Source organism: Chelonia mydas, chromosome 23 (assembly GCF_015237465.2).
Source record: "Chelonia mydas isolate rCheMyd1 chromosome 23, rCheMyd1.pri.v2, whole genome shotgun sequence".
Classification (NCBI taxonomy): domain Eukaryota; kingdom Metazoa; phylum Chordata; order Testudines; family Cheloniidae; genus Chelonia; species Chelonia mydas.
Genome location: NC_051263.2, coordinates 9502389 through 9526647, shown reverse-complemented (window position 1 = coordinate 9526647; position 24259 = coordinate 9502389). Strand labels below are relative to the sequence as shown.

The 24259-nt window shown below is 58.0% G+C and overlaps 1 protein-coding gene across 1 annotated transcript; it reads left to right on the top strand.

Annotated features, from left to right (window-relative positions):
• Positions 1-2345: 2345 nt before the first annotated feature.
• Positions 2346-23867, top strand: ZSWIM9 (zinc finger SWIM-type containing 9). Its single transcript, XM_043534868.1, has 9 exons — positions 2346-2488; positions 3304-3594; positions 4240-5595; positions 8485-8724; positions 8953-9135; positions 15519-15634; positions 18941-19194; positions 19719-19846; positions 20925-23867. Exons 2-9 carry the CDS (start codon positions 3347-3349, stop codon positions 22276-22278), a joined length of 3879 nt encoding a protein of 1292 aa, XP_043390803.1. The 5' UTR covers positions 2346-2488; positions 3304-3346; the 3' UTR covers positions 22279-23867.
• Positions 23868-24259: the final 392 nt, after the last annotated feature.

Sequence of the window (24259 nt, the reverse complement as noted above, 5' to 3'; positions counted from 1 at the left end):
TTGGATAAAATACATCAGAATTATGCCATAATCATATTGTAATAATATCACTGTGAAGAATATGGGGTGCAGTGTCACAATGGGCATGTCGGACGGTATCAAAGTGCCAAATAAAGAGGTAAAATAACCTCTCTACATGTACTCAAGATTCCCATTTATGCATCCCAGGATCACATTATCCTTCTTGACCACAGTGTTGCACTAGGAGCTCATGTTCACCACCACTCCCACATCTTTTTCAGTCACTGCTTTCCAGCATAGAGTCCCCCCTCCGGTAAGTATGGCCTGCGTTCTTTGTTACTAGATGTGTACCTTTACATTTACCATATGAAAATGCATATTGTTTGCTTGCGCCCAGCTTATGAAGTGTTCCAGATTGCTCTGAACTAGTGCCCAGTCCTCTTCATTATGTACCACTCCCCCAATGTGTGTGTCATCTGCAAACTTCATCAGTGACAACTTCATGTTTTCTTCCAGGTCATTGATAAAAATGCTAAGAAACATTGAGCCAGAAACCTGTGAGACCCCACTAGAAACACTCACTCAATGATTCCCCATTTACAATTATATTTTGAGATCAGTTAGCTGCTTTTTAATCTACTTAGTATGTGCCATGTTAATTTTATATCGTTCTAGATTTAAATCAAAATGTCCTGTACCAAGTCAAAGGCCTTAGAGATGTCTAAGTATATTACATCGACACTATTACCTTTATGAATCAAACTTGTAATTGCAACAAAACCAATACCAAGTTAGTTTGACAGGATCTATTTTCCATCAACCCATATTGACTGGCATCAATTACATTACCATTGTTTAATTCTTCATTAATCAAATCCCATATCAACTTCTCCCTTATCTACCCTGGGATCTATGTCAGAATGACAGGCCTATAATTACCTAAGTCATCTCTTTTACCGTTTTTAAATATTGTCACAACATTAGCTTTCTTCCAATCTTCTGGTACTTCCACACTGCTCCAGGACTTACTGAAAACCAACATTAATGGTCCAGGAAGCTCCTCAGCCGGCTCTTTTAAAACTCTTGGATGCCAGTTACCTGGACCTGCTGATTTTAAAATGTCTAACTTTAGTAGTTGCTGTTTAACATCTTCCTGAGATACTAGTGGAATGGAAAGAATGTTATCATATGATATGACTTCATTATCTGTTTTTATAGCTAGGTTTAGGGAAAGGCTAGAATTAGGGTGAAGGGCAGTTTTCAGATTAGATTTAAGGTTAGTTGTCTAAACTGAATGTATTTCCAATATAAAGTTCACAAAATTGTTTAGTTTATTATTTTAAATAGATTTTGCCTTAAATGGTGAGATTTAGCCACCATTTGCAGATAGCGCACACACACACATACACCCACCATACTCTCTAACACACACCTAGTACACCTAACACGTACACAGTCCCACTAACACTCTCTCACTCCCACTTGACCAGTCCTGGCGTCCTGCCCTTTACATGATCCAGTTCTGATGCTGTCATGCAACTCCCATCTCTTCCCTGGATCTGCTGCTCCTCAGGGCTTGTACAGAGTGTGGCAGGGGTGGTGGCGGGGGCAATCAGATCCCCCCAGAGCTAACACTAAGCAATGAACAAGGCTTCACATCCAACCACCCTTGTCTATATTAGGGTGTGAAATGGGTCAGGGCCCACAGTGCCAAACCTAACCTACATCCTCGCGCCCATACCCTGAGGGGTTAGGGCTAGAGTTAGGGATGGGTTATAGTTACGGATATGATTTTGTCACGGTAAAATTAAACAAAATTCCTGGTGCAGTCACGGGAAAACTGTACAAAATCAGGGTCTGGTGACGGCGGGGCTGAAGCGGAGCCCCGCCGCCCAGGGCTGAAGCCCGAGCCCGAGCGGGGCTGAAGCTGACGGAAGAAGTCACAGAGACCTGCGACCAGGTCAGCTCCTTCGCTGGGGTTCGGCCTCGGAGGGGATTCGGATCAGGGTGCGGGCCAGGGCCGGGTGCAGGTTTAAGGCGAGAGCTCGTTCTGGGTTAGCCGGATAAACGAGTGGGTTTCCCACAGGAAAAGTCCCAAACCTTCGAGTTGATTAAACAGATTTTTGGGTGGAATGGCCAGATCTGGCCACCGTTTGGTGAGAGCACCCTCACCCCCACCGGCCGCACACCCACGGACACCCGCCGGGCACACCCACGAGTACCCGCGTGTGCACAACGCACAACCCCGGGCACACGCGGACACAGCCCCACAACTCCCCCGCCCCCCCAGTCCTGCCGCCCGGCCCGCTCCGGGGTGCAGTCCAGACGCTGCCCCCCGCCCGCTCCGAGCCCCCGGCCCCCGGCCCCGCACGGCCACGGAGAGCCTCCCCCGCCCCCGGGCCACGCGCGCTGCACGCTGGGACACCGAGGCATTGTCCTGTCCCGGCTCCCAGCCGCCGCGCGCGCGGTGCATTGTGGGGGAGGAGCCCCGGTGCCCGGGCCCCCGGGACGGGAGGGAGCTCGGCAGGTACCGGGGGCCGGGCCCGTTGCACCGGGAGCGTCGGGGGTTGGGGCCATGGCAAGGGGGGCGCGTTGGAGGGGCCGGGCCCATTGCCCGGAGGGGGGCCCGGGGAGCGTCGGGGGGGCCGGGCCCATTGCCCGGAGGGGGGCCCGGGGAGCGTCGGGGGGGCCGGGCCCATTGCCCGGAGGGGGGCCCATTGCCCGGAGGGGGGCCCGGGGAGCGTCGGGGGGGCCGGGCCCATTGCCCGGAGCGGGGCCCGGGGAGCGTCGGGGTGTCCGGGCCCATTGCCCGGAGCGGGGCCCGGGGAGCGTCGGGGGGGCCGGGCCCATTGCCCGGAGCGGGGCCCGGGGAGCGTCGGGGGGGCCGGGCCCATTGCCCGGAGCGGGGCCCGGGGAGCGTCGGGGGGGGCCGGGCCCATTGCCCGGAGGGGGGCCCGGGGAGCGTCGGGGGGGCGGGGCCCATTGCCCGGAGCGGGGCCCGGGGAGCGTCGGGGGGGCGGGGCCCATTGCCCGGAGCGGGGCCCGGGGAGCGTCGGGGGGGCGGGGCCCATTGCCCGGAGGGGGGCCCGGGGAGCGTCGGGGGGGCGGGGCCCATTGCCCGGAGGGGGGCCCGGGGAGCGTCGGGGGGGCGGGGCCCATTGCCCGGAGGGGGGCCCGGGGAGCGTCGGGGGGGCGGGGCCCATTGCCCGGAGGGGGCCCGGGGAGCGTCGGGAGGCTGGGACCCGGCAGCAGGAAGGGGCCAGGCAGGGCAGGCTGGTTCAGGGTGGACGGGAGGCTGCATTTCCCCCCTGCCCAGCTGACGCTGCCTTGTGTCCCCTGCAGCGGTGGCAGTGGCTCCCCACGCCCACCCTCTGCCCGCAGGGCCATGGGGGACCTGGGCCTGGGCCAGGAGTTCCACACGTGGCATCAGTTCAGCAGCTTCTTCGACGACTGGTGCGAGAAGCACAAGGTGCTATTCATCATCGCCAGCCTCAAGCCGCTGATCTCGCTGCGCCAGAACCCGCTGCACTATCAGCCCAGCCTGGCCGCCACCCTGCGCTTCCGCTTCGTCCGCCTCATCTGCAAGCACAGCGGCACCTACGTGGGCCAGAGCACCGTGCAGCGCAACCGGCTGTGAGTGGGGCGCCCTAGGGCTCGCTGCGGCGCTGTGCCCCCCAGCTAAGTCCATACTCTGCAGCATTTAGGTTCTGCTGGCAGATCTTGCCTGCCGCTATCTTGTCTCTGCTGTTACATGGCGCTCTGCTCTCCCCCAGTGAGGCTGGGGGCCTGTCATGTTCCCCCGGCTGTGGTGGTGGAGGGGGCCCTGCCTGGGCCTGGGGGAGCTGCCATTAGCCTTGCCAGGGGATTGCTGCGCATTACTGGGTTGCGTTTGGCCTCACCAGTAGGTCTCCAGGGTGGGCCATGACCAGTGTTAATTGTGCTGGTGATGGGGCTCCCTGGCATGCCCTGGAGGCAGCAGTTTGCAGCCTGAGCCCCTCTCCCTGGTTCTGTGCTCTGTGGCACCTGGCAACACCGCCCCATGGGGCCACGGCCCCTCTCCATTTACTCCCCTCAGGTCAAGGGATGGGTTGGGCACAAGGTGCCAACGTGGGTGGCTTGCCGGAGTGACTTCCACTGCTCACATCATTGGCAACAGCGGGTGATGTCTATCTGCTTCAGACTCACCCCTTCTGCCAGACCCTAGAGGCTGTCCCTCCCCCCTCTCCCCCCCTCCTCGTATGGCTGCCCCATGCTGACCCCTCTGTTTCCCCTCCCCAGCAGCGAGAAGATCGACTGCCCGGCCTCCATCACACTGCGACTGGGCCCCAAGAAGGACCGGCTGGTGGTGATTGAGGCCAGCCTGGAGCACAACCACAAGTTGTCAGAGGTGGAGTTTGCTCACTACTTCAAGCGTCACCAGCTGGAGGCCAGCATGGGGCTGCCCATCCGCATCACCAACAGCGTGTCCAAGCGGTTCCTGGCGCCCGACCTGATCTGGAACCTGGAGGACTACAGCAAGGCCAAGGACAAGGGCATGTGCGAGCTGCTGAGCCAGCTGGATGGCCTCTTCAAGAGTGACCCGGGCGCCAAGGTCAAGCTGGTCTTTCAGGAGGACGTGGCCGTGCTCAACAGCATCTTCCTGGCCACGTCGCACATGCGGGGGCTGGTGCAGCGCTTCCCCCGCTGCCTCTACATGGACAAGGCGGCCTGCATCAACAGCGAGTTCGAGCTCTACTCGGTGCTCTGCCAGGACGGCAACGGGCGGGGCCGCGAGTGCGCCTACTGCGTGGCCCGCCGGGGTGTGCCCGATCTGGTCATCTTCATCGTGGCCTCCCTGGTGCAGAGCGCGCCTGACATCAAGCTGAAGGTGAAGTGTCTGACTGTGGGGGCGGGCATCACGGATGTGGACGCGGTGGAGGAGGTGCTGCCTTGTGCTCGGGTACAGATCTGCCGGCTGCAGGTGCTGGAGGCGCTGTACCGCAAGGCGCGCGAGCTGGCCGTGCCCAAGGAGGACAAGGTGCGCAACCTGCTGCACAACATGGCCAACGCCAGCTCGCCTCGCGTCTACAGCCAGTACCTGAGCGACCTGGAGGACGTGGCGCCGCTGCCCTTCCTGCAGTACTACCTGGAGCACTGGCACCATAACAAGGGCACGTGGGCGGAGTGCTGGGCCTTCGAGCGCAACTGCGACTGCCCTTTCCTGGAGCACATGAGCTTCCACCAGCAGAAGCTGCGCTCGGTGCTGAGCCCGCCCCTGGGGCTGGCGGCCTGCGTGCGGGGGCTGCTGGAGCTTCAGGCGCTGCGGGTGGAGATGGCGGCGCTCAATGAAGAGCGGGTGTCGGAGCTGTACCGGGCCGTGTGTCCGCCCGACAGTGCTGCGCTCATCGCTGAGGAGCTTGGCCTGGCCAAGCACGCCAACTACCACGTCAAGGAGGTGCCCGAGGGCTTCTTGCTGGATGGCGGCATCTGCTCCTTCCTGGTGAGCCGCGACCTGGCCGCCTGCTCCTGCTCCATATACGTCTCAAGCCGCCGGCCCTGCCGCCACCTTTTCGCCACCCGCCTCTGGACTGGGCAGCCCCTCTACGACCCCGGCTTGCTGCACGCCTCATCGGGCAGCGAGGGGCAGGACACCTAGCGCCAGAGGCGCAGCCCAGACTGGCACCTCCTAGCCCTGGGGCATGGCATGGCCCCACTCAGCTGCCTCCTAGTGCTGGGAGTGCTGCACAGACTGGCACCTTCTAGCACAGGGGTGCTGTACCCCCCGCCAGCGACTTCCTAGCCCCTGGGTGCCACGTGGACTGACAGCCTCAGAGCTGCTCCCACAGCACCGCTCTGGGGGTGGAGAGGAGGAGGTTCCTGTGGGCGGAGGAGAGAACTGTCTGCCCACAGGTCCAGGGTACAGGACTGGGGGGGACATGTGGGAAGGGCAAGTCCCCACGGCACAAGGCTGGGGAAGCGAGGCCTCAGGACAGTGAGAAGGGGCATGGGGGTGCCTGGGAGGGTCAGGGAATGGGGGGTGGATCTGGTTGTGGAGGTGACTCTTTATAAACTTCCCATCAATAAAATGCCTTTGGGAAAGCGCTGTCTGTGACACGGTCCAGCCAGGGTTGGGGTGGGGGCTCCCTGCGCTGTCCTCAGAGCCCCGCCCCTGCCCAGGGAAACAGACTCCTGGGAGAGAGAGGTTCCCTCTGCAGGGGCAGTGCACCTCAGCTGGGATTGACAGCGACACTGGCCAGGGTTGTGAAAGCTGTCGGGTTTGTTACTCAGCGGCACACAGCACAGGCCATCCTTGGCTCAGAACAGAGAGCTGGAGGTTAAAGCAGAGCCCATTCTGGTCAGCCCAGAGCTCAGCCGAGCCGTAGGGAACCCCATTGTTTCAGCTCTGTCTCCCCCCGTCTGACTGCCTTGGTCAGTTCCCAGGGGAGAGTCCCGATTCATTCCAGCAGCCAGCCCTTATCCCCCACCTCCCCAGTCTGTGCCCAGCTTCCCTCTGGGGCGTTGGGTGCTAGGTGTCCATGTCCTGGGGCCTGGGTTTGCCATTGTCTGCACGGGCGATTGGCCTTTCAGTGACCCATCTCAGCTCAAGCAGCTGGATGCCTTCCTACCTATGTCTCTTAGGGCATGTCTACACTGCAGTTGGACACCCGCAACTGGCCTGTGCCAGCTGACTCCAGCTACGTGCCTGTTCAATTGTAGTGTAGGCTTCTGGGCTTGGGTGAGCTCTGGGCCCCTCCCACCCTGCAGGGTAATAGAGCCTGTGTGCCAGCCTGAGCGCGGAAGCCTGCGCTGCAGTTCAACAGCTGAGTCAGCTGGCAGGGGCCAGACGTGGGGGTGTCGTGTGGACATACTCTTAGTAGGCCCTGAGAGCAAACAATCCCCACCATAATGATGTGACAGAGAGGGGAAACTGAGGCCCATATTGTGGTCAAATATTACAGGACATTCCCACTTTGTCTCAGGAACTTCACCATGGCCCCCTGTCCAGCCAGAGGCCAGCCCCACATTCAGCCTGTGGTGCCAGCGGGGGCAGCCTGACAGCCCTTCAGCATACCCCATGGATGAGCCCTGAGCTCTTGTCATTGCAGTACAGACCCAGGTTTTGTCTTGGTCCCAGAGTGCCCTGGGGCCTGCAGAGGGAGCAGGAGCAAGGAGTGGGAGCCCTCAGCTGTCACAGAATCATAGAATCATAGAATATCAGGGTTGGAAGGGACCCCAGAAGGTCATCTAGTCCAACCCCCTGCTCGAAGCAGGACCAAGTCCCAGTTAAATCATCCCAGCCAGGGCTTTGTCAAGCCTGACCTTAAAAACCTCTAAGGAAGGAGATTCTACCACCTCCCTAGGTAACGCATTCCAGTGTTTCACCACCCTCTTAGTGAAAAAGTTTTTCCTAATATCCAATCTAAACCTCCCCCGTTGCAACTTGAGACCATTACTCCTCGTTCTGTCATCTGCTACCATTGAGAGTGGTGGTACCCAAGGGGAGAGCCCCTGCCCACAGGGCCTGCTCTGTGTGTGGCCAGGGAACGAGAGGAGCCCCATTTGCCAGAGGGGGAATGGGATGGGAGCAGGTCATGGGGTCACTATCACTGTGACCTTGCACCCCTCTCATGCCCAAGATCTGCAAGTACCACTCAATCGTGACCCAAGCCCAACTGACCCAGTGCCTCCCACCCCACTAGATAACCACTCCCATTCCACAGCCAGCAATAGAACCGGGGAGTCCTGGCTCTCTCCCCCCCCCCGCCCCATAATTGACAGCAATGAGCGCAAGGCAATCATTGTGCTATAGGGACAATTGATAAAGGGGGACTAGTCACTCCTGGGGGGTGTCCCCTGGGCTCTGGTCTAAACCCAGGGTTGGGCAATGGCTGTATTGTTGAGCTGGAAGGAAAGATAGGCCCGTTGCTGGTGAAGCATACAAGTGAGACAGTGCGGGAGTGGTGAGCAGGGGACACACAGTACTGCAGGGTGAGCTGCATCGTTGGTACAGTGTGTGCATCCAAACAGCATGCACCTCAACATGGCCAGGGGCAAGGGCACACATCTAGGAACCAAGAGGAGGGGTCGCGTGCCGGATGTGGGGCTTGTGTCCTGGAGAGCAGGGACACTGCAAAGGATGGCAGGGTCCTGTTGGAATTGAACTGCCCAAGGCTCCCAGCGTGGGCTGTGGCTAAGAGAGTGAGTGCGTGGCTGGGCTGGATCAGCAGGGGGAGGGGATCATGTTAGTGAGACTGGTACTGGGTACAGCGTATATTCTGCTGAGAACAGTCTAGAGCCATCCTCTTTGGAACCCCCTTTCAGGTAGTTGAAAGCAGCACTCTTCTGTCTCTGCCGTCTGTGAGGGAAGCACGGAGCCTGCAGCGCTCTGCACTGTTCTCATGAACATTACAAACCCAGGATGTGCAGTTCTGTATGTGCAGACCGGCAGGAAGAGCCGCAATAATGGGGGACGTGAGATTTCTTCAAGGACACTTTGCTGAGGGACAGCAACAAACGGTTCAGGATTGCCTGTGGCATTCACAGTGGAGCACTGCTTCCAGGCCCGAGAAATGAGCACCGACTGGTGGCATCGCATCGTAATGCAGGTTGGGACGACGAGCAGTGGCTGCAGAACTTTCAGATGGGAAAGGCCACGTTCCTGGATCTATGTGTTGAGCGTGCCCCAGCCCCCCCGTGCAGGGACACCAGAATGAGGGCTGCACTGACAATGGAGAAGTGTATGGAGATCACGCTCTGGACGCTTGCAATGCTGGATTGCTGCCGGTCAGTGGGAATCATTCTGGAGTTGGAAAATCCACTCTGGGGGTGTGATGGGCCTCAGGGTCCTGCTGCACCCATCCCAGAAAAGGAGCAGTAGAGGAGTCCTCCAAGCAAGGTACCAATTTAAAGACTGCAGACACACCCAACCAGGAAGGGAGGTGGGCGCCACGTCATTACATGGGGCCATTGTCATGTGGCGTGTAGGGCTGTTACTCGTCTCCTGCTGCACAGGACTGTGGCTCTCAGCAATGTGCGGGACATAGAGGATGGATTTACAGCAATGGGGTTCCCAAACTGCAGTGGGGTGATAGACAACATGTACATCCCTATTTTGGCACCAGCCCGCCTCGTCACAGAGGACATCAACAGAAAGGGCTTTTTTATGATCATGCAAGTGTTGGGTGGATCATCAGTGTAGGCTGGTCAGGGAAGGTGCATGACGCACATGTCTTTAAGAACACAAGACTGTTCAGAAAGCTGCGAGCAGGGACTTTCTTTCCTGAGTGGCAGATTACCATTGGCGATCTTGAAATGCCGATAGTGATCCTGGGGGACCAGCCTGTCGGAGAGAGAGAGAGCCTGAAGTTCTGGGCCAGGTATAAGATTTGAGGCCTGAACCAGAGGCTGAGTCAAAGTTAGTCCCCATGTTAAAGTAGCTGTTTACAAGTTTACTGTATGATCTTGGCAAAAATATCACTAGTGTTGCTAAAATACAGGCCCCCCCTGAGAAGCAACAGATACGAGGTATGTGTGAAAACACTCCAGACGATTAGTCCAGGGCCATCCTGAGCTAACACCAGACAAGGATGTTTTGTCCCAGGAACCTGGAGCATGATACCAGGGGAGGTAACAAGCAGATGTCCTGAACCAGGGAGAGTTGTTTGTCTCAGTCTATAAATACTGGGGTGCCTCGCTTTCTCTCTTTGTGCGGCCTGTGGGACAGCAGAAATTCCTGCAACTGACTGAATCGCTCCTTGCCACAGGGCACTCGTGTTAGCATGCCTGTAGCTCCTCTGGGGTGCTAGGATTGTGTCTTGAGGGCACTAAACCTGGCCGAGTGCCTTTGTCAAAGAGCAGTGCCGGTAGTCATTCTTGAATAACACCGAGGTCTGTGGAATTAGCTAGGGGGAGTTTATGCTTGCATTGAGAACACTGGCTTTTTTACGGCAAAGACATGGAGCAGCTGTAACAACTCAAAGCAGCCCTGGACTGAGTCACCACAGCAACGACACTTCAGCCTTCTGCATTTGACAACACAGCCTAGCCCCGGCTCATAAAGCCGTACAGCGGCCACATCGACAGTGCCAAGGAAGGGTTCAACTTCTTCCGGCTCAGCAGTTGCAGAATGACAGCTGAATGTGCTTTTGGTAGATAGACAGGGCGCTGGCATTGTTTACTCAGTAAGTTGGATCTCCGTGCAAAAAATATCCCTGTGGCTTACAGCTGCCTGCTGTGTCCTGTGAGGTGAAGGGGGGAAAGCTGCCGGCAGGGTGAAGGGCAGAGCTGGGGTGGCTCTCTGCTGAGCTTGAACAGCCAGACACAAGGGCCAGTACAAGAGCCCAGCGTGGAGCTGTGCAGTTGAGGGAGGCTTTGAAAGCACTGTAACGGTTAGCCACAGCAGCGTTCTGTGTGGAGCGTTTTCGGGCCTAGCGCTTTGAGTGCTGCTAGGACCTGCATCATGCTTGCTGGACATGTAGAGATGTGGCTAGGTGCCTTTCTGGAGCTGTGAACTCGGCGGCGCTTGCTGCATGTGCCCAAGTCCTGCTTGCTTTGAGGGCCATTCTGCAATAAGTGTCATGAACTAATAAAGAAAACTTGATTTTCCAAAATTAGAACTTTATCGAGTGGGTAAAAAACAGTGCAGAAAATCAATGGGCAAGGAAACCCGCAGGCCATGTTAGACCCATTTTTAACATAACTTAATGGGGTGAAAATGTAAAATTAGAAAGGAAGTAAACATTACTGTCCATTTGAGTGCACATATGCTGCCCGTTGTGGGTACGCATACAGCAGCTGGGGCAAGCCGTGGTTTTCCTCCCTGTCCCCCAGCGTGGCGTAGTAGGGGTAAGGATGCGGCCTGTGGTGCCCCATGGTATGGTGAGGGGTGTAGGGAGCAGTGACTGGAGGTCTCCAAGGACTGCAAAGGGTGGAGAGTCAGATTGTTGGACCTGTAGGTCCGCCAGGATCTGCAGTGTTTGGTTTGTTACCTACCTGAGAAGTCCCATTATGTCCTGGTGCAGTTCCCTCTCCTTGTCTTGCTGGCACTCCTGGGCTGCTGTTCTGTCTGCTCTTTCCTTCTCTAGGCTGTCTGTCAAGTGGGCCATCCAGGGCCTTTGTTCACAGTCCAAGGCAGCAGTGGCTGCAGAGTCTCAGTGAATGTGTCCTCGCTAGTCCTCTTCTTCCTTTGCCTCAAGGATGCAATGGCAGCAGCTATGATGAAAACAATCACCGTACCCCTGGATTTACAGTCACAAGGGAACTATATGTTTCCAACCTCCCTTCTCTTACTCCCATAAACCCTTTTAACAAGACATGCCTATTGACACTTGAGCTTTGGAACGCCTCGGCACAGCACTGCTCTCCAGCCCCAGCCGTAGTGAGTATGGCCGGGTGGGGGGGAGGATTTTCTCTGACATGATGATGTAAAATTTTGGTCCCTATTCCGCAGGTATGAGTACAGGGCAATGGCACTGAATATTGGCACTGTTTTCCACAGGCGGTGGTGATCTTAGCTGATCTCTCACTCCTGAGGGTCACAAAGCACAGAGATCTCAGCTGCTACTGGTGTCCTGAAGCCGCCCAGGCCCGTATGCCAGTAGCCTGTGTACTGCGATGGTGCCAGGCGAACGCATTGCAGAGTGGCATGGGATAGTGTCCTACGGTGGGGGAAGAAATAAGGCAGCCCTCTCTAGAAACCTTTGGGAGAGGATTGCAGAGAATCTGCATGAACCTTTCCTGGAGATCTCTCAGGAGGATCCAAGGGTCATAAAGCTTTCCTCGTGACCCCACCTACAACCCAACAGGAGAATGAAAAGCAGATGCCAGCCCAACCTCTGTTTGTTGCACCACTACCTCTTCTCGTAAGAGTCAAACAAGGAAACATCAATAGATATGTCAGGTTAACTTGGGGAAGGGCCGGGCACCATCTTTAAATTTAAACACTGTAAGGGAAAATGCATGCACGTGCTTCCCTGCGTTCCCCTCCCCTCATCCGTGCTTGACTGGCGGGACTGGCTAGACTGTGGTCCTGGCTTGCAGCTTGGCTGGAGTCCTCCGGTGCGTCTCCCCCTCCTCCTCACTCTTCTCTGTCCGGGCTCCTCCAAAGTAACCCCAGCATGCTGGTGGGGTCTCCGCCATGGTTCCCTACAGAAGTGGCAGGTGGGCAGCACTAGATCGACTGTTGGCCTCCCTGGTCTTGTGGTATCCCTGGCGAAATTCCTTTGATTTCACGTTGCACTGCTGCTGATCCCTGTCGTACCACTGTGCAATCTGGGTGTAGATGTCCATGTTTCTGCAGCTGTTCCGTAGCTATGTATGCACAGTCTCTTCTCCCCACAGGCCCAGGAGATCCACTATCTCCTGTCTGCTCCAGGCAGGAGCGTGGAGCTGGTGTAATTCACCTCTGGCATGGCTCGTTGTGCACCTGCACGTAACAACGGTGAGCTGAGAAGCGTGCTTGCCAAGCTGGGCTGTCAGGAAAAGGCATTTCAAAACCGGAAGTGGGGAGATGGCTTCCGGTCTCTGTGAGCCCAGGTCCTGGGCAGTGGAGTTCACAGTTGTGAGCAGGGCAGTCACTGTCACAGGGAATTGGACATGGTGGGGCAGCTCCTAGAGGACTGCTGGAGTCAACAAGCATCATGTAGTGTGTATGTTCGCACTGCATCAGCCTCAGCAGGTCTGCTCCATGCTGTTGGGGGACAAGGGTTGGCTACTCACAGTAACAGGGCACACATGTCGGCGGGGGACACACGTGCAAAAATGGGTTGACGCAAGGCATCTTCTGTCAGCCTAACTTTGTAGTGCAGACCAGGCCTCAGAGGGCACGTGCATTTCCTCACTCCACCCCAGCATTGTGTAGCCTCGGGGTGCCTTCCGTCCAGCCTCAGTGCCCGTATTCCCCCGACAAGGAGAGGTTGCAAGCCAGCCGATCTCTGCCCACAGGTGTTATGCTAGTCTCTAAATCCCAACTCTTTCTTTAGGCCTTTCCCATGGGTCCCTGGCGCTGCGCTCTCAGCACGGCCATACACTTGCTGTGTTGTCACGCCTTACGGCAGTGCCCAGATGGGAACGATACAGAGCTCCTGGTATGGGCCCCACAACGGGACTGGGGGAACCAGCTTTCTACCCACTAGCCCTGCTCTCCCCTCGGCACTGGGCCAGTGTCACGACTTATCAGCCAGCCCAGTCCACAGATGCTGTCTGCTCTATGCAGGGATGGCAATGCCAGGACACACACTGTTACCCCTCTGTGGTGCTGCATCCACACTAGAGTTGGCCTCTCAGTACCAGACAAGGAGGGTAAAAGCTGTACAGTCTGTGGGCAGAGGCTTCCAACTCCCTAGAGACCCTCCTGCAGCTTTTCCCACCCTGTCATTGCTCCCTAGAGGGTTAGGAGTACTTGTGGCACCTTAGAGACTAACAAATTCATTTGAGGATAAGCTTTCATGAGCTTAGTAACACCCGTTGTTTCATGTTCTCTGTGTATATAAAATCCCCCTACTGTATTTTCCACTGCATGCATCCGATGAAGTGGGCTGTAGCTCACAAAAGCTCATGCTCTAATAAATTTGTTAGTCTCTAAGGTGCCACAAGTACTCCTTTTCTTTTTGCAGATACAGACTAATAAGACTGCTACTCTGAAACCTAGAGGGTTTGGGGGCTACACTGCATTGGGGGAGCTGGGGGGAGGGCTGGGGGAGGGCTACAGCAGTGCATTGTGGGAACTGGGGCTGGATGACAGCTTGTAGTGTATCCTGGAGACTGGCAGGGGGTGAGGGCTGCAGTGCCTTGTGGGGAGTTTAAGGCTGCATGGCATTGTGGGAAGAGGGGGCTGGGCGAGGGCTGCAGAGCATTGTGGGGCGGGTTAGGGGGCTGGGTCTGCAGTGCAGTGGTGGGACCCTTGAAAGGAGGGGAGGGCTGCGGTGCATTGTGGGAAGCGGGGGCTGGGCGAGGGCTGCAGAGCACTGTGGGGCGGGTTAGGGGGCTGGGTCGGCAGTGCAGTAGGGGACCCTTGAGGGCAGGGGAGGGCTGCGGTGCATTGTGGGAAGAGGGGGCTGGGCGAGGGCTGCAGTGCATTGTGGGGCGGGTTAGGGGGCTGGGTCGGCAGTGCAGTGGGGGACCCTTGAGGGCAGGGGAGGGCTGCGGTGCATTGTGGGAAGAGGGGGCTGGGCGAGGGCTGCAGTGCATTGTGGGGTGGGTTAGGGGGCTGGGTCGGCAGTGTAGTGGGGGACCCTTGAGGGCAGGGGAGGGCTGCGGTGCATTGTGGGAAGAGGGGGCTGGGCGAGGGCTGCAGTGCATCGTGGGGCGGGTTAGGGGGCTGGGTCGGCAGTGCAGTGGGGGACCCTGGAGGGGAGGGCTGCGGTGCATTGTGGGAAGCGGGGGCTGGGCGAGGGCTGCAGTGCATTGTGGGGCGGGTTAGGGGGCTGGGTCGGCAGTGCAGTGGTGGGACCCTTGAGGGGAGGGGAGGGCTGCGGTGCATTGTGGGAAGCGGGGGCTGGGCGAGGGCTGCAGAGCACTGTGGGGCGGGTTAGGGGGCTGGGTCTGCAGTGCAGTGGTGGGACCCTTGAGGGGAGGGGAGGGCTGCGGTGCATTGTGGGAAGCGGGGGCTGGGCGAGGGCTGCAGTGCATTGTGGGGCGGGTTAGGGGGCTGGGTCGGCAGTGCAGTGGGGGACCCTTGAGGGGAGGGGAGGGCTGCGGTGCATTGTGGGAAGCGGGGGCTGGGCGAGGGCTGCAGTGCATTGTGGGGCGGGTTAGGGGGCTGGGTCGGCAGTGCAGTGGGGGACCCTTGAGGGCAGGGGAGGGCTGCGGTGCATTGTGGGAAGAGGGGGCTGGGCGAGGGCTGCAGTGCATTGTGGGGCGGGTTAGGGGGCTGGGTCGGCAGTGCAGTGGGGGACCCTTGAGGGCAGGGGAGGGCTGCGGTGCATTGTGGGAAGAGGGGGCTGGGCGAGGGCTGCAGTGCATTGTGGGGCGGGTTAGGGGGCTGGGTCGGCAGTGCAGTGGGGGACCCTTGAGGGCAGGGGAGGGCTGCGGTGCATTGTGGGAAGCGGGGGCTGGGCGAGGGCTGCAGTGCATTGTGGGGCGGGTTAGGGGGCTGGGTCGGCAGTGCAGTGGGGGACCCTTGCGGGGAGGGGAGGGCTGCGGTGAATTGTGGGAAGCGGGGGCTGGGCGAGGGCTGCAGTGCATTGTGGGGCGGGTTAGGGGGCTGGGTCGGCAGTGCAGTGGGGGACCCTGGAGAGGAGGGGAGGGCTGCGGTGCATTGTGGGAAGCGGGGGCTGGGCGAGGGCTGCAGTGCATTGTGGGGCGGGTTAGGGGGCTGGGTCGGCAGTGCAGTGGGGGACCCTTGCGGGGAGGGGAGGGCTGCGGTGCATTGTGGGAAGCGGGGGCTGGGCGAGGGCTGCAGTGCATTGTGGGGCGGGTTAGGGGGCTGGGTCGGCAGTGCAGTGGGGGGACCCTTGAGAGGAGGGGAGGGCTGCGGTGCATTGTGGGAAGAGGGGGCTGGGCGAGGGCTGCAGTGCATTGTGGGGCGGGTTAGGGGGCTGGGTCGGCAGTGCAGTGGGGGACCCTTGAGGGGAGGGGAGGGCTGCGGTGCATTGTGGGAAGCGGGGGCTGGGCGAGGGCTGCAGAGCACTGTGGGGGCTGGGTGCTCTAGTCTCGGCTATTGCTGCTTGTGGAGCATCCTGGTGCTGCCGGGCTGGTGAGCTGGGCGGGACCCGCAGCGGGCTGCAGCTCGGGGCTGGCCGGGGCGGGGGTTGACCTGCGCGGGGGGCTGGTGCTCAGGGCTGGACCCACACAGGGCAGAAGCTGGTGCTCGGGGCTGTCTGTGGGTCCCTCCTGGTCCGATCCCAGCTCCGTGCAGGGCTGGGCAGAGGCGCTGGGGCTGGCTGCGGGGTTGGGAATCGATGGGGCTGGGCGAGCAGCTCGGGGGAGTGCAGCTCAAGGGGTGGACAAGGGAGCGGGTGTGTGAGAGAGAGCTGGCTGAGGAGCTCGCTGGACCGTTCATGTTGATTTTTTAATACGTCCTGGAGCACTGGGATAATTCCAGAAGACTGGAAGAAAGCTGACGTTGTGCCAATATTTAAAAAGGGGGTAACCTGCGTAGTTATAGCCGTGTCAGCCTGACATCAATTCCAGGCAAGATAATGGAGCAGCTGATACAGGACTTGATTAATAAAGAAGGGTACTATAATTAATGCCAATCAACATGAAAAATTAACTTGATTTTTGTGGATGAGATTACAAGTTTGGTTGTTATAGGTAATAAAGTTGATGTAACAGACTTAGACTTCTGTAAGAGGTTTGACTTGGTACCACATGACATTGTGATTAAAAAACTAGAACAGTATAAAATGAACATGGTCCACATTGAATGGATTAAAAACTGGTTGATAGGGCTCAAAGTGTAATTGTAAACGGGGAATGGTCATCGGTTGGGTATGATTCCGGTGTGTGCCGCAGGGACCAGTTCTTGGACCTTTGCTGTTTAACATAAAATATCACTCATAAAGTTTGAAGTTGATACAAAAATTGGGGGAGTAGCAAATAATGAAGAGGACAGGTCACTGATACAGAGTGATCTGATTCGCTTAGTAAACTGGGCACAAGCAAACAATGTGCATTTTAATACAGCTAAATGTAAATGTATACATCTAGCGACAAAGAATGCAGGTCATATTTACATGGTGAACTCTCTCTGGGGAAGCAGTGACTCTGAAAAAGATTTGGGGATCATGATGGACAGTCAGGTGAATATGAGCTCCCAGTGTGACACTGTAGTTAAAAGAGCTAATGCAATCCTGGGATGCATAAATGGGAGTCTTGAGTAGGAGTAGAGAGTATTTTACCCCTATATTTTGCACTGGTGTCCACTTCTGGTGTCCACCATTCAAGAAGGATATTGATCAATTGCTGTGGGTTCAGAGAAGAGCCACAAGAATGATTAAAAGATTGGATAACCTGCCTTATAGTGGGAGACTCAGGGAGCTCAATCCGTTTAGTGTAACAAAGAGGAGGTTAAGGGGGGTTGATCACAGACTATGAGTACCTAGATGGGGAACAAATAGCTGATAATGGGCTCTTCAGTCTAGCAGAGGGAGGTCTAACACGATCCAATGGGTGGACGTTGAAGCTAGACAAATTCAGACCGGAAATAAGGTGTACATTTTAACTGAGAGTAATGAACCATTGGAAGAATTTCCCAAGGGTCATGGTGGATTCTCCATCACTGGCCATTTTTGACTCAAGAGTGGATGTTTTTGCAATAGATCTGCTCTAGGAATTATTTTGGGGAAGGTCTCTGGCCTGTGCTATACAGGAGGTCAGAGTAGATGAACAAAGTGGTCCCTTCTGGATTTGGAATCTATGGTGTGGGGGAGGGACTGTGTGTGTGACACAGAGGGGTATGATATGGGAGGGTGTGACACAATAAGGGCTCTGTGTGTGATACAGGAGGTGTGTGACATGGGGATTTGACACTAAAAGGGGGCTGAATTTGTGTGACAGGAGCATATGATTGGGACCCCAGGGTATATGACTCAGGGTGTATGACAAGGTGTGTGACACAGTGGAGGCTGTGAAACATGAGGGGTGTGTGACATGGGAATGTGACACACAATGAGGCAGTGTGATTGTGACATGGGGGGATGGGAAGTTCATTATGATATGCCGTGGCTGTAGGGTACCTGAGAGCACTGTGCCATAGAAACTTTCCCAAGCGGGGAAATGGCGGCTCCTGGCCGATACAGCCTGTGAAATTTGCCAGAGCTGCTAGTCTGTCTGTGGAATCTCATGGGGTGGGGTTAGTTCCAGAAAACCTGAGATGCCACCAGCACAGAACTCAGCCTATGGAGACAATGACAGGTGCCACCCGCCCTTCTGTATAACACAGCCCGAGAGTTCAGCTAGTTACCCTCCTCTGCTGGGCCCAATAACTTGTATCTGACTAAAACAGCTTCCAGAAGAGCATTCAGCCTGGACCTGAATCCAGCGAGCGATGGGGATGCATCCGCAACAATTATTCAACATCCTTTATAAACATGGACACCAGAACAGCATGCAGAAATCCAAGGCCTGCCCCACCAATGCCGTACCCAGAGGGAAAACTGCCTCCTACCTCCCTATCCAGCTAAAGGTCACTTTAGTCCTTGTTGCCACAGCATTGCCTTAGGAGCCCCTGTTGAGGTGTTTGTCCCCTGTGAGCCCTAAATCCCTTTTCGGGTCCCTGCTTTCTAGGGGCCAGCCCCTGTGCGGTCAGTGTGACCTGCATCCCTTGTTCCTAGACGCATGACCTTGCGTCAGGCAGCATTAAACACACTCTGTTTGAATGGGCCCAGCTGACCAAGCTGTGCAGTTTGCCTGGTCTGGCTGCCCTGGCCTCGTTGCTGATTACTGCTCGCTGGTCTGTGTGTCAGCCGTGAATGCTCTTCTCAGCTGGGAGTTTGTATTTCCTGCCTGATCGCTGATGAAAATGCAGACTAGCATCAGGCCGGGAGCTGGTCCCTGCAGAGCCCACTTGATGACTGTGCTCGGAGAGCTGTCATGTAGCCAGCTGTTAATCTGCTGAACGTGTGTGTGAGAGAGAGAGACAGACAATGGGCATGTGTGATAACAGGCTGCTGGTGTGGGGTGCCCCACGGGCTGAGGGGTTTGTGAAGCTGCATGGGAACATGATCTATAAACAGTGGGGGTTCGATACATACCCCAGCTCCCTCCTGCCCCTCTCTCAGTGTCACACCAGAGCTGCCCTGAGGCTGAGGGATGCGGATACTGGGGAGTCACAGCAGTTACTGGGGGGCAGCACTGGTTGGGCTGAACAGCAAGAGCAGGTGCTCAGAGGACGTGGGCTGGGGGGCTGAGTCTGTGCAGCTATGAGCCCCTTCCTGGTGCCCCTCTGCTCCGTCCCTGGTCAGGAGGCTGGCTGAGGGGTGCCTGGTGTGCTGTGGGTCTCCAGCACTGAGCTCTGTACCCTGCCTGTCCTGGTGCTGACCCCAGCTGTCCCCAGCAGGCCCAGCCACCCCGCGGGATGGAGGAGGACGAGCTGCAGGAGAAGGAGTTCTTCTCGTGGGAGGAGTTCAGCGCCTTCTTCGACGCCTGGTGCGAGCGCAGGAAGGTCCTGTTCTTTGTGAAGAACTCGGTGCCGCTCAGCAAGTGCAAGTGGGCAACGGCGCCCCCACGGCCCGACGTGGTGGAGGCCCTCAAGTACAGCTCCGTGCGCCTGGTCTGCAAGGACTTTCGTGGCTCCAGCAAGCCCGACCAGGGGTGAGGACCCACTGTGGGCGGGCCATGGGGGGTGGGCAGTTCGGCAGAGGGGTAGCACACGCAGAAGGCCTGGGGGAGGCACAGGGACACAGCTGGGAAGGACGGTTAAGCGCCAAACTGGGCATGTACCATCTCCCCCGTGGGGCTCCTGTGCATTGTGGTGTCCACCAGAGCCCACCTGCAAAGCAGAGTCTAACTGGGCCAGGGCTTGGAACCCATATCCTTGCTGTGTGGGTCTCAGTAGGGAGCACTCTCCCCTGACAGTAAGTGCTGGCCCCGATGCCCAGGCCGGTGCTAGGGGGTCTGTGCTGAAGGGAGCTGAGTGGCTGATCTAGATGTAAAATTGTAGTCTTCCTCGCTTGTAGTTAAAACAATCCCATGGAGACTTCCCTTAAGAGCTGGGGTGAGAACCCAGGTATCCTGTTGAAACACTAAGATGGCTACAACCCCCATTTCTGTTCTCTGTCTGACTCCCCTTCCTGCTCTCAACTGTTGTGCATTGGTTCTGTGTGACTTTTAAACAGCCCTCATGTCCCACCCCAGAGGCAGTTGCATCACAGTACCGGGCAAGGAATCCCTGTATAAAAAGCCTCCACACCCCAGGCACGGGATCCCTCTCTAGCCTTTTCCTATGTCCCATTGGGGCTGAGAGGTGCGTGGCTGCTGTCAGTGCGTGTTACCCTAGGCAGGAGCGCGGTCTGATGTGGGTGAGGCTGTGATGGGACAAAGCTTACATCCCCTGGCACTGCCAGACTGGAACAGCCCCAGGCTGCCTAGCTCCATATCCGAGGGTGGCAGCACCTGCTGCTGCGGGAGCTGCCTGAATCCCCGCAGTGGAGAGTGCTGGCATAGCCTGCCCCAGGGAACTCCCCCTGGCTCCTGTCAATCTGTGGCTGGCTGGGAGGTGGGTCATCTCCCTGCCCCATTTAATCCTGACTAATAATTAACAACAGTCCCCAGCTCTTATCTAGTCCTTTCCCTTGTAGAGCTCACAGCGCTTTACCCACTGTACAGAGGGGAAACTGAGGCACAGAGAAGGGACAGGACTTGCCCAAGGGCATACACCAGGCAGAGCTGAGAACAGAACCCAGCTCTTCTGTGGCCTAGTGCAGAGCTCTATCCAGCAGGCCACACTGCCTCAGTAATGCTGGGTGTTCTTGTTATCCAGACAAAGGCGCAGCTCCACTCTGAGCCCTGCTCGGCCCTGGCCCCGCGCTTCCTTGTGGTAGTGAGTTCCCCAGGCCTATAGCACTGTGAGGGAAGGATTTCTGCCTGTCTCATTGCCCATGTCCTGGTTCCTGCCTCATGAGAGAGGGGTGCAGAGGTACCCGTTTCTTGTCTCTGTCCCAATCGATGCTGTAGGTCCCTCTGTCCCATCCTTTCCCTGCAGTAACCTGCTTGGGCTCTTCAGCCCCCCAGTTGGGAGCCCTGCCCGCACAATATCTGAGCTCCAGCTGGCATGGCTCTGGGGTCTCCCCAGGAGACCTGCAGTGGAGTGCCCTCACCCCAGGGCAGTGAGCCGGTGAGCCAGGCCCCTACTACTAGAGCTAATGGAGGCTCCATGCACACAGGTATATGCTGGACAGGCCCCTTTGCAGCCCTGCACTGGTACCCGCCAGGCATGGGGTGAGCATAGGCCCCGCTCTGCAAGCTCCCACAGCTGCCTCCTGGCCCATGGGTGAGGCGTGTGCTGGGGTCCCAGCGTGCTCAGCCTCTCTCTCTGCCCACAGGGGGCAGCAGAAGGGCTGCTGCGCCAGCATTGTGCTGAAGATGAGCCCCAAGAAGGACCGGCTGATCGTCACCGAGTGCCAGCTGGCCCACAACCACGCCCTGTGCCCCATCGAGTTTGCCTACTACTTCAAGAAGGGCTACCTGATGGCCAACTCGTGCCTGCCGGTGCGCACCACAAACAAGATCTCCAAGCAGTTTGTGGGGGGGCCGGACGTGCGGCGCCTGCTCTCCTACTGTAAGAGCCGTGACCATGGGGTGCTGGACGTGCTGACAGTGCTGGACGGGCTCTTTGCCAGTGACCCCAGCGCCAAGGTCAAGCTGGTCTTCATGGAGGACAAGGTCATCGTCCAGACTATCTTCTTCCTGAGCTCGCGCATGATGGCGCTGAGCCGGCGCTTCCCGCTCATGCTGTTCTTCGACCGCATGGTGGGGCTGAACGAGGAGTTTGACCTGTATTCGGTGCTGTGCGTGGACGGGGCGGGGCGCGGCCGCGAGGTGGCCTACTGCCTGACGCAACGGGAGACGCCCGACCTGCTACGCTTCACGCTGGCCTCACTGGTGCAGAGCGTGCCTGAGGTCAAGCTGCAGGTGCGGTGCATCACGCTGGGCGTGGAGATCGCCCACCTGGAGGCGGTGAAGGAGCTGCTGCCCAACGCCCGCGTGCAGATCTGTCGCTCCCAGGTGCTGGAGACGCTCTTTAGCAAGGCGCAGGAGCTGGGCGCCGCCGAAGACGAGCGCATCTGGCCCCTGCTCTGCCGGCTGGCTGCGGCCAAGTCGCCGGCCGCCTACCAGCAGGCAGTGCAGGAGATGAAGGCCATTCTCCCCCCGCGCTTTGTGCGCTACTTCCGGCGCCATTGGCAGCCGCGCAGCGAGATGTGGGTGCAGTTCTGGGCCTTTGAGACAGCCCGCAACGTCAACGCCTGCGAGCTGCTCAAGCAGCACCAGCGCCGGCTGCTGGCAGCCCTCAGCCCCTCGCCCACCGTAGCCCAGTGCATGCTGGACCTGCTGGCCATGCAGGTGGGCAGCGAGGCCCACGAGCTGGACGAGGGAGAGCTGGCCACGCACTACCGTGCCATCTGCAAGCCGGAGCCGGCTGGCCTGATTGAGGAGGAGCTGGGCTTTGCACGGCACGGCCGCTACCACTTCCAGGAGACAGCCGAGGGCTATCTGCTCCATGACGGCCTGTCTGAGTTCGCTATGGACCAGGCCCTGACGCGCTGCTCCTGCTCCATCTACACCTCCAGCCTGCTGCCCTGCCGCCACCTCTTCGCCACGCGTCTGCGCACTGGGCTGGCGCTCTTCGACCCTGGCCTGCTACACAGGAACCGGGCAGCACTTCTGGGCGCATGCTAGGTCCGTGGGGCATGGACCCCAGCTGCTCCGGGTGCTTACTGTGTAAGTTAGGGGGACAGGCACTGGTGCAGGGCTGGCTGCACATCTGCAGCTCACACAGCAGGGGAGAAGCCAGCCCATTGCCATGATGGCGGTGCCCCGCGATGACGTCAGGATGGATGGGATACCTGGGTGCTGGTCCTGTTTGACTTGTTTTCACAAAAAAGAGAAAGTGGCGGGTGGTGCTGTCCTGTAGCTGAGAACACCTACAGCCAGTGCCGGGCAGGGACCGCAGTGGGTTGGGTGCCTATCATGGGCCTGATGCTGCTTTCCCGTAGCTCAGAGCACCTGCAGCCCAGGCCGGGTAGAGATCCCGAGGTGTCTGTGTACCCATGGTGGGCTGGGCACTGCTGGCCCATAGCTGAGAGCACCCTGATCCCGCTGGCAGAGGTGGGTGGGCGGATGTTGCCATGTGGGGTGTGATGCTTTGGGGTGTGTGCACTGGCAGAGGTGGGTGGGAGGATAGTGCCATGCGGGGTGTGATGCTCTGGGGTTTCTGCGCTGGCAGAGGATGGTGGGTGTATGATGCCATGCTTGGTGTGACACTTTGGGGTGTCTGCGCTGGCAGAGGTTGGTGGGTGGACAATGCCACGTGGGGTGTGATGCTCTGGGGTGTCAGTGCTGGCAGTGGCGGGTGGGAGGATGGTGCCATGTGGGGTTTGACGCTCGGGGGTGTCTGTGCTGACAGTGGTGGGTGGGCGGATGGTGCCATGCGGGGTGTGATGCTCTGGGGTGTCAGTGCTGGCAGTGGCGGGTGGGAGGATGGTGCCATGTGGGCTGTGATGCTCTGGACTGTCTGCGCTGACAGTGGCGGGTGGGCGGATGGTGCCATTTGGGGTGTGATGCTCGGGAGTGTCTACGCTGGCAGGAGCGGGCGGATGGTGCCATGTGGGGTGTGACACTTCAAGGGTGTCTGCGCTGGCAGTGGTGGGTGGACGGATGGTGCCATGCGGGGTGTGATGCTCTGGGGTGTCAGTGCTGGCAGTGGCGGGTGGGAGGATGGTGCCATTTGGGATGTGATGCTCAGGAGTGTCTACGCTGGCAGGAGCGGGCGGATGGTGCCATGTGGGGTGTGACACTTCAAGGGTGTCTGTGCTGGCACTGGCGGGTGGGACGATGGTGCCATGAGGGGTGTGACGCTCTGGGGTGTCAGTGCTGGCAGAGGTGGTTGGATGGATGATGCCACGCAGGGTTTGACACTTTAGGGGTGTCTGCGGTGGCAGACACGGGTGGGTAGATGATGCCATGTGGGATGTGACACTCTGGGGTGTCTGCTCTGACAGTGGCGGGTGGGCAGATGGTGCCATGTGGGGTGTGATGCTCTGGGGTGTCTGTGCTGGCAGTGGCATGTGGGCGGATGATGCCATATGGGGTGTGACGCTCGGGGTGTCTACGCTGGCAAGAGCGGATTGGTGGATGGTGCCATGCGGGGTGTGATGCTCTGGGGTGTCTGTGCTGTCAGAGGTGGGTCTGTGGATGATGTCAGGTAACGCTCTTTGTACAGAGAATACACTTTATTCAATAAACGTATATTTTCCTTTTTGACCCTTCCTGGCTTACAGCTCCTCCCTCAATTCCCTTGTGCTCTGATGGCTCTGTGGTTTCCTTCAGGGCCCAATCTGGGGCTGCCCATCTTGGTGCCCATTGCTGTGGTGCCAGGGCTCTGAGTCAACTGGTGCCATGCCCCCACCTCTCTCCAGCTGCTGGCTCTTGTCACGGTCTCAGCTTTCATTGCTTTAAAAAGTCCGTCTCTAGCAGCCTGGGTGTGTGGAAAAGATCCCAAAGTGCCCATAGCGTAACCAGTGCAGGGACGTTTGCCTGGGCAGCTGGAGAGCTTGGCCCCACTCAGCTAGGGGAGGTGTGACCTGCCCTGCTCAGCTCCAAGATGTGCTAACTTTGCTGCTCAGTGCCGATGCTGATTTCGATGTCAGCTCTGGCAACT